This window comes from Hippocampus comes, unplaced genomic scaffold, assembly GCF_001891065.2.
Source record: "Hippocampus comes isolate QL1 unplaced genomic scaffold, H_comes_QL1_v1.1 scaffold522, whole genome shotgun sequence".
Lineage (NCBI taxonomy): Eukaryota > Metazoa > Chordata > Actinopteri > Syngnathiformes > Syngnathidae > Hippocampus > Hippocampus comes.
This window is the reverse complement of record NW_017805388.1, coordinates 350,757-360,227: the sequence shown is the minus strand read 5'-3', so window position 1 is coordinate 360,227 and position 9,471 is coordinate 350,757. Positions and strand designations below refer to the sequence as shown.

The following is a 9,471-nucleotide window of genomic DNA, read 5'->3' as shown; positions in this document are numbered from 1 at the left end:
CCCCCCCGATATTACTCTCATCTCGATCGCTTTGCTTCGCTTGCCCCTAAATTGAGCAGCGAAGCAGATTCTCAGCCTTTAGCTTTGATGACTGCCGATAGAGATTCACAGGAGTCTCCGATCGTCGGTCCAAATATTCTCAGGCGGAGGAAGGGCGCGCGCTAACTTGAAATGTTGTCCCTTGGCAGCCGCTCGAATGAGTGTCGGCTTCATAGGAGCGGGCCAGGTGGCTCACGCCCTGGTGCGAGGCTTCACGGCGGCAGGTACGGTATGGTTGGCTTCCAACGCTCATTCAGTCGCGTTGCTCACGGCGTACGCTGAGCTGATCCGAGGACGTGTTCAGGTGTAATAGCCGCCCGCAGGATCACAGCCAGCTCCCCGGAAAGCGATCTCCCCACAGTGCAGGCACTTCGGGTGGGTACACGTTTTGAAAAGCTCTCCCTTTCTTCGTGCCGATCGGAAGTCGGTGACACCGTATGTGCAGAAATTAGGGGTGCACGTCACCACCAGCAACAAAGAGACGGTGAGCAAGAGCGACGTCCTCTTCCTGGCGGTGAAGCCTCACATCATTCCCTTCGTGCTGGACGAGATTGGACCGAGCATCGAAGATCGCCACCTGATCGTATCCTGCGCTGCCGGCGTCACCATCGGTTCTATCGAAAAGGCGAGTCGGTGTGCTGCTTTCAACAAGTCATTCGTCCGTTTCCTCCGGCCGCGGGCGCGACCGCCCGCTTTCCGAGCGGTATGCGGACACGTAGCAACCGACATTTGTTCCTTCCCTTTTATATGTTTACACGTGTCAATCTTATTTTCTGGGGATATAAAACTTTGATTTTAAGTCACAGACTCGGGCAGGTGAATCCAAAACAACAACAACAACAAAAAGAGTGTGCAGGAATAGCAGCGGCACCCGGTGCTCGACGCAGTCCCCGTTGCGGTCGGGTTTCCAAAACGCAGCAGTTAAACTGGAAGCCGAACGGAAATAATTTTCCTCCCGTGGCTTCACGCGGCGCATGTGGCGCGCGGGCCCTTTTTGCGCCGCTGCCTCCTACCGGAGCCTCTCTCGGCTGACGCGTCGCACACGCCAATGGCAGGATCGTAACCAGCGCGTGCCTTTGCAGAAGCTGCTGCAGCATCGCGCCGCTCCGAAGGTCATGCGTTGCATGACCAACACGCCGGTGGTCGTGCGCGAAGGGGCGACGGTGTACGCCACGGGCACGCACGCGGAGGTGGAGGACGGGAAGCTGCTGGAGCAGCTGATGGCCAGCGTGGGTTACTGCACCGAGGTGGAGGAGGACCTCATTGATGCCGTGACGGGCCTGAGTGGAAGCGGCCCCGCTTACGTGAGTCACTCCCACCGCGTGTGAACGGGAAGACCTCTGGCGGATGTGAAGGGTTTTCGGTTGGTTTGCGGGAACGGACGGGACCCCGCTTTTAACCGAAGACCGCCGGCGCTCTCGCAGGCTTTCACCGCCGTGGAGGCGCTTGCCGACGGCGGCGTGAAGATGGGCCTGCCCAGGAGACTCGCCGTCCGCCTCGGAGCTCACGCCCTGCTGGTACGAACGCCGCGCCTATTCCGTGTCAATGAAAAGTTCCAAGCACCTTCAACCGCGCGCGCGTCATTTGCATCAATACAAATCCCCAGTGAACGCAGCCAGCAAGGACAAAACGGCGACACGACCTTAACCGCTCGGTGTCGCGCTTGACTCGGTAGCCGCTGCCGACTAGGAAAGCGCAACGCGACTGACCACTGTACAAGCGCGCAGGAAAAGGTTGTTTGTGTGAAGGGACAAAATGCCGTTCCATTGTGTGGTCGGTATGTTGTCGTTGAAATAGGTTTGTCAAGGCAACGACAGAAGAAGTAAAACACGACCTTTTGGGATATTTGGAACATTTGTCATGTTCTCTGATGCAACGAAATAGCAAGCCGTTGTCATTCGGCACTTGGGTTTTCAGTTGTTTGGACGTGGAAAAGCAATTTCGTTTCAGCAAGCCGCATCGCTTGCCTTGTGAAAAATGTCCGTCGTGACGCCGCGTCTCACCCTGTCACCTTCTTCCAATTGAACAAATAACGGCCCCCCTCTCCGAATTGTCCCCTCCTTTTCTGCACACTTTCCTGAAATCCGGCGGCTCAGAGTCAATCACACAATTAGCGCTGAGCCGATGCGATCTTAATTTCACCCCGGCAGGGCGCCGCTCGGATGTTACTCGACTCGGAGCAGCACCCCGGGCAGCTCAAGGACAACGTTTGCTCGCCGGGGGGCGCCACCATCCACGCCCTGCACGTCATGGAGAGCGGCGGATTCCGCAGCCTCCTCATCAATGCGGTGGAGGCCTCCTGCGTTCGGACCAGGTAACCGCAACAAAGGGGCTCCGCGTCGCAGCGGCTGCCGGGTGGGAAACTCTCGCCACCGAAAGCGATGTATGTCATCCCGTCTGTTTTTTAGTTTCGCTTTAACACAACAGCCCGGCGGCTTCAGTGGAATTGGGTTTGGGAAGGTATTTTCCAAAGTCACTGACGTGTAGCGGTCGGCTCGCCTGACTTGTGTGCGGGCAGCGTGGGATCGGTTCCCACTCGCTGACTGGCGACCGGGGCGGAGTCGACCTTGAGCCCAAAGTCAGCTCTGATCGGCTCCGACGCGACCCCGTTCAGGATAAGCCCCGTCGGATGGATGGATGGTGTCCGTTTGTTGCTGATGTTCGGCAAGAAGGAACATTGCACGTTGACGGCTACGATAGAGTCACTCACTCTTAAGATTCCTCCTCATATTGAGTGTTTATGCTCCGAATGGGCTCATTTTGGTCTCGCTCTACTTCCTGTTCATCTTCTCATTCCCTTGGGCTTTCTGCTCGTTGACGAAGAACGCTGTGTCAAGATCTAGACGGCTACCTTAGTGTCTTCTGGCGTTTCGCTTGCGATGGCGAGGTAGCCCGATGAATGTCACGTTTCACACGCATCAGCGGGTTTTCTTGATTTCATACTACTGCGACAGTCATTGGCGCGAACGTTTTACTTAAAGCCTTCCCTGCTTTTTTTTTTTCTTCCCCCAAAAGGGAACTGCAGTCGTTGGCGGACCAGGAGAGGATTTCCCCGGCTGCCATCAAGAAGACGACGCTAGACAAAGTGATGCAGCAGCCGGGAGTGACGGTGGAGGCTGTGGGCGTGCCATCGCGCGGGATCAGTATCTTTAATCGCAGCAACAATCCAAGAACAAACAAGAATTGACGGAGAAATAAAACAGACGCTATTTTGCACGACCTTTTCTTCCCGTGACATTTTAAATTGCCGCTTTACGTCGCATTGAAAACCCGACCTAACCGACAGACCGTCTTCTCGTTGCGTGGTTAAGCAAGCCGTCGTCGGGGAGTCCAGGGCAACGGGAGGGCTGATAAACTGGCAAAACACAAATCCGAGCTCCTCGTCGAGGGCCCGTAACCTACAATTGCCGTCCCGTATGCTTTGCTTTGCGGGACCGAAGCATTAAATGCCGGCGGTCGGCGTGGGAAAAACCACCGAGAAACGGAAAACCTGGGCTGGCCATCGATTCGAGTATGCGACCGCATCCTGAGTTTGAGTGGAAAACAGCTGCTCGTACAAGTCCTTTCAGTCTGGGCGACGTCCGTCCGTAGCGTGGCCAAAACGTGCCAGAGAAGACGCCTCGCCGCCAGGTGGGAAGGTGGACCGCCGACCGGGATGTTCCGAAACGCTACTTGGGGAACCGATTTTCGGTTGTTGAGAAAATTCAATCTTTGACGCACGCCGGAAGGCTCGCCGAGCACGACCGGAGATAATTATCGTGGTGTTGTCGCAATGGCCGACGAACGGCCTGAGCGACGTGCCGACCGGTTCGGCCCACGGACGAGATAGTTGAATGGCCGCGGATCAGTGCCCGCAGAATCACAACAACGGGACACATCGACAGACAACCGTTCACGGTCACGTTCGTGTCGCCGGACAATGAACAGTCCTCAGTGTGCCGAACATGTTTGTGGAACGTCGGAGGAAGGGCTGGCGATGAGTTCACGGGCTGTCCCCCGCCTGGGATAGGCTCCAGCGCGCCCGTGACCCTCTTGAGGAGAAACTATTCGGATCATGGATGGATGATTCATTGCAAATCATACAATTGGAAGCGATTACTTTTTTTCCACACATAACAAAAAAAATGTACAAATGACTTGGCCCATCCGTCATTATTAAATGAATCAAATGTGAAACGTGAGCAACAAAGTTTGTCGACATCATTGCCGCTATTGCACGATTGTTTCTCTTAAGAGCGACTCATGAATGAAGTCACGTGACAAAACACGATGACGTCCAAACAAGAGAAAGGAAACGAGGAGCGCCAACCCGCCCCCCATCCAAATCACAAACGGCAGACCTCTGAAATGGGTGTTCTCCCTGTTTCGAGAAGAAACGAGGTCAAGTGGGTCCGCCGTTTGTGCCGAGCCTTTGTGTTTTTCTTGTATTATTATTATTATTTTTTTTACATGAACCGTCCGGCTGGGGTTTGCCACCTATCGTCAGAGTTGCGATATTTTAGACAGCGGTGTTGGACTTTCAAAGTAAGATAGTTGGCATGTCTTGACACAAACCCCGGGCCCTCGTTTCCGCTCGTGTGCCTTGTTTAATTTTGAAAGCGGAAGTGCTTTGTTTGCGCCTCGTAAAAGTGAGGCAACGAGAGCTCATCTTTTGTGAAAAATGTCCGTTTTTTTTTTTGCCGGGTCTTAGGCACGTCGGCGCCGGGAGAGACGCGACGCGAGGAAGCGTCGGTTAGCTCCCCGATGTTTACCGGGGGCTGGGGAGGGGGGTTCCTTCCCTTGCGTACCGCTTGTTTATTCCGTAGGCGGGGGAGTTTGACACTTTGACGCGCGGAGGGGGGTCGCGGAATGTCCGAGGTGTTGGGCTAGCTTCAACTCATGAGAACCTGTCGCCGCTTCATCACCGCGCCGTCAAAGGGGGATTACGGTGTCCCGAAGCGGATCGTCCGCAAAGCCAAGACAGGTTGGTCCTCTTTATTCTGCTCCACCGACGCCGTTTTGCAGCTCGACCGAAATCACCACTTCATATCTTGTGGATTTATCAGTCATAATAAAAGGCGAAATACTCATAACCCCCCCCCCCAAAAAAAAAAAAAAAAGAACATCGAATCATCTCTTTGTGACGAATCTGCTGCCTGCCGCATAACCCCCGAATTGAATTGCAAGACGGCGAAACAAAAAGCAGACATCTTTTGTTTTGTCTGGAGCGTCGTTCTTGTCATTTCGATCTGCTGAATCATGTGAAAGCTCCGTTGGGAGACACGAGCGAGGGGCTCTGTCGCTCGATAAGAGCATCAAGTGATGATGAGCATCACTTGGGAGTTTGTCTTTGTCTTTCAAGCCTTCGCGCGGCAAGTGCCAAATCGGTGTCAGGCTGTCACATCTCTGTCCAAAATGCACGTTCACCGATATTCGCCGTGCGTGCGTGCGTGCGTGGTCCGAATGTGTGCACTTTTGCCACTGGATTACGTTGCCGGGGTCCCTTTCGATGCACGCATCCTCGCGGCTTGGCTTGAACCGACATTTCTGCACGGCTTTTTGTTTCTCCCTTGCTTCCTTGTTTCCTTCACTTATGAATTCCTTTGCGCAAACCCACTTTTCAACTTCTCTTTGGTCCTCCCTTCTGCAAGAAAGGCTTCTTTCTCAACTCTTCCCCGCCTTTCTTTGCCTCAGACCTGGCATCTTGTCTCTTTCTTTCTGATGTGTTCCTTTCTTTCATCATCCTTCCTTCTTTCCTGATGTCAAATCACATTTAAAAAAAAAATTGTATGAGCCCAAGACAGAATGCCCATCCATCCACCGCAAAGAACCAATGTTTGTTCTCATAATCGTCGCGGTTCTGCTTTTTGTCTTTCTTGACGAAATGCAAATGTGCTGTTTTTGCACGCCAGACGTATGAGAGCTTTGTTTGCTTCATCTCCCCACAACGTTCCTCCGTATTTGGACTTATTTTGTGGCATTGCAATCCAGGCGAGAGCTTTGGGCCCAATTTAGCCGTCCATTTCTCTTATTTTGATGGGGCGGATGCTCTTGTTTCCCCCTCGTGAATGGCGGATGACATTTTCAGTCCATTAGCCCGCATGGAGGCCAGGTCACGAATGATCGGCGAGCGTTTCTTTCTTGAAGTCACCTTGGAAACCGTTGAGCATTTATAGGCAGATTGAAGTTTCCCTCCCCGTTCTTACTCGCCTTGCTGATTTATTTCATCATCGCGCGCGTGTGCAGCACATTTAAATGCGTCGGTTTGAGAAGGCAGGTGCGGCCCGGCTTTGCAATAAAGCTCCCCGTCGCCAGCTTCCACGTCACGAGAATAGACGAGGGCCCGAGGAGGAGTCTGGCGAGGCCGAGCGGAGGTGTTTTGCTGGCGGAGATCAGCTCCCAAATGTATTGGAAGTCAAGAAAGTAAGATTCTCCGATATATACAGATGTGGAACGGTGGGAAGTGCTGTTGTTTTTTTTTTGTTTCAATTGACATTGTGACACCAAGTCAACCATGACTTGGGCAGTTCTACTCTGAGGATAATAGAAGGGAATAGGAGTGTCCCCCCCCCCCCATCCCCTGTCTGCATCGGGGGTGGTGACGAAACCTCTCGCAAGGGTGAATCGCTCAGTGTTGCGCTATGCCTGCCGCTGATTCTTTCAACCTCTTTGCGCTTCCGATTTGAGGAATCCGCAATGTCCTGAACGGGGCGTTTGTTAGCCCGCATTCATTGGATTGCTGTTTTGAACCAAGGTGTCCTTGAGTTCTTCGAAAGGCGCCCACAAATAAAATGTCGTATTATTGTTATTTTGAGTCTTCTGTCCTGTTGTGTCGAAAGCGCTTGCCACCGTCAGCGTGGCAATTCAAACGCCAAATCAGTGACTTGTCCAACCATCTCCAGGATGGCGCGTCGCTCGCTGTGTGACGGCAGCATCTTTTCCTTCAACGAGACGGACGTAAACAATGAAGCGGGCCCGGCAAGTTTCCGCCTTTTCGGGTCGAATTCGGCGACGTTGGGACAGGGACGACCGCACCGGTTGTGTTACACCGGACACTGTCATGATGGCGGCAATTTCCCACCTCGGTGGGGTTCTGCGCCCCTTTTCCGCAGGGGGCAAAATCAACCGAGCGTTTGTCTACCTTTCACGTTACTACGAGAGGCAATCCGGCGCACGTGCCCGGAGGACGCCAAGACGAGACAACGCACGTGCGTTGATCTTCACGTTGGGCACAATCGGGCCATTTTGACGCGTGTTTCTTTCCGCAGAGCAGCCGGCGGCGCGGGCGGACGCGGCCTCGGGGCATGACGACTCCAAACAAGGGAAACAAGGCCTTAAAGGTACCGAGCGGCACGAGCGTGCTCTTCTGCCGGAGCCTGTCTAGACTCCCGAGGAGATCTCGCTTTTCCCGAGCGTTGTCCGTCCGTCTTTTGGGGTGCGAGCGCTCGGTGAATTTCGAGGGGGCGGCGACTTTGCGGAGGTGCTGAAATGTCGGCCTCGTTCGGCGCGTAGGGAAAACCCGACCGCCCGATGACTCGGGACTGCGTCGATTCGCACGCGAAATGGAACGTAGCCAAAAGCAAAGAAGCGTTCTCATTCTGCGTTCTTCGGCGTCGCGGAAGTCCAAGGACTTCCCGCTTTGCGTGCGGAGGCATCGTGAGCGCTGACAACAAATTCCCCGTCGGACCAGGTGAAGCGGGAGCCGGGCGAAAACGGCACCGGCCTGACGGACGACGAGCTGGTGAGCGTGTCGGTGCGCGAGCTGAACCAGCACCTGCGCGGCCTGACCAAGGAGGAGATCCTGCAGCTGAAGCAGCGGCGGCGCACGCTCAAGAACCGCGGCTACGCCGCCAGCTGCCGGGTGAAGCGCGTCACGCAGAAGGAGGAGCTGGAGAGGCAGAAGGCTCAGCTGCAGCGGGAGGTGGACAAGCTGGCCGCGGAGAACGCCGGCATGAAGGCGGAGCTGGACGCGCTGCGCTCCAAGTACGAGGCGCTGCAGAGCTTCGCCAGGACGGCGGCGCGCAACCCCGCCGCCTGCGCCCGCGGGCCCCTCGTCCCCGCCAAAGTGGCCGCCACCAGCGTCATCACCATCGTCAAATCCAAAGCGGGGGCCGGGTCGTAGTAGCGCAAAAACGGTCGGCGCCTCCGACGAGGCGTTCCACTGGCAATCTTGTTTTCGGGTGCGGCCGTTGTTGATGTTTGTCCGAAGCGGATCGCTTTGTTTCCCTTTCAGCACCTTTTAGCCAGTACCGTCCCACCAGACGTGAGCTCTGCAATTGTATTAGGCCCTGACTGGCTCCATCCAGTCTGTTAAAAGACAGAACCAACACCCTAACAGACACCATTTTTGACACGTGTCACCGAGCCTGAAGACAAGACTGACTCGACCAAAGTTATTCGAGATAGCGGCTCTTTCGACTCACTTCACAAGAAGTCGTACGACAAATGGTGAACAATTCACACCCCGGCCCCCTTAAACAAAAACCTCATTGATTGAATTTGAGGTCGCTGGTGAGAAGGCGCGTGCGTCAAAGAGGAGAGGGGCTGGCGCAGTGATTTCACAGCGCCAACAGCAATCGGCCGAGCACTCCAGGTTACTTCCTGCTCGGCGGCGACGCAAGCACTTCCAAACATGGGCGCGTTCCTTGGGATGCCGTCGCCCTTGCATGCAGACACCAAGAAAAAACAAGTCCGGCGTGAAAAGGCCCGTTCCGTTGGGCCACAACAAAATCATCTTCGTGTATGATGGTGGCTTTAGGAGGGGCCCCCACCTCAACTCCATTCTTTTAGAATACCTTCTGTTGTTTATAGAAATATAAGGGGGGGGGGGGGGGTAATCTCTGACTGTTCCCCCCGTTTTCTGTTGCAATTGTACCAAAAGTGGCTTACGATTGAAGTCCGCTAGCTTTTCTCTAGTGAGTCTAGACGCGTCCTGTGAGCTCGCGCCTGATGTGACGTGTTCTTCAAGTGGCAAGTCTTTGGCAGCGTTGTCGATCTCAATGGCGTGCTATTTTTGCAGCCGGTCTGTAGAGCTAAACTTAGGTGGCGTAAACAAGGTCCGCTTGTCGTCGTGGCATCTGTGCTCCCCTGCGCTCGCTTCGTCGTCCTCCCGCTCTTCCTCTGAGATTTTTACTTCCCAAGCCGAGGAAGAAAAAAAATCGGTAACGGTGGGTTTTTTTTTTTTTTCTTCTTCGCCTGGGGACAATCTAGTCATCGCTTCACCTGCCTTGCATGTTTTGGGAGTGTGGGAGGAAAGCGGAGTAGCCGGGAAAAAAGCCACACAGGCAGGCACGGGGAGGACCCGCAAACTGCACACAGGAATCGAACCGTGCGCCTGTGCTCCCTGAGGCCGACGCGCTAGCCGCTCGCTCACCGTGTCGCCTGTGTTAGTTCTTTCCACACTTGTATCAAGTTCAGTAACTTTGTACACGTGGGGGCTGGGGGGGTCGGGGG

General features: G+C 54.6%; 2 protein-coding genes across 5 annotated transcripts in view; both read left to right on the top strand.

The window, feature by feature from the left end:
• The window catches only part of LOC109517736 (pyrroline-5-carboxylate reductase 1, mitochondrial-like), a 4,743-nt gene extending 686 nt beyond the window's left edge, over positions 1–4,057 (top strand). For all 3 annotated transcript variants that reach the window (XM_019873072.1, XM_019873071.1, XM_019873070.1), the window contains exons 2-8: positions 189–263; positions 344–414; positions 485–664; positions 1,122–1,343; positions 1,464–1,556; positions 2,190–2,353; positions 3,055–4,057. In XM_019873072.1, coding sequence (XP_019728631.1) covers positions 197–263; positions 344–414; positions 485–664; positions 1,122–1,343; positions 1,464–1,556; positions 2,190–2,353; positions 3,055–3,226 — 969 coding nt within the window. In that variant the 5' untranslated portion in view covers positions 189–196 and the 3' untranslated portion in view covers positions 3,227–4,057. The remainder of the gene's footprint in view (positions 1–188; positions 264–343; positions 415–484; positions 665–1,121; positions 1,344–1,463; positions 1,557–2,189; positions 2,354–3,054) is intronic.
• Positions 4,058–4,233: 176 nt separating this feature from the next.
• On the top strand, positions 4,234–9,167 carry LOC109517738 (transcription factor MafG-like). Of its 2 annotated transcripts, none has more exons than XM_019873076.1 (3): positions 4,234–5,002; positions 7,292–7,358; positions 7,709–9,167. In XM_019873076.1, exons 2-3 carry the CDS (start codon positions 7,323–7,325, stop codon positions 8,138–8,140), a joined length of 468 nt encoding a protein of 155 aa, XP_019728635.1. In that variant the 5' UTR covers positions 4,234–5,002; positions 7,292–7,322; the 3' UTR covers positions 8,141–9,167. The 2 variants fall into 2 exon arrangements, with proteins under 2 accessions (XP_019728635.1, XP_019728634.1); XM_019873075.1 differs by having other exon boundaries at positions 4,236–5,002; positions 7,287–7,358.
• The last annotated feature ends 304 nt before the right edge of the window (positions 9,168–9,471 follow it).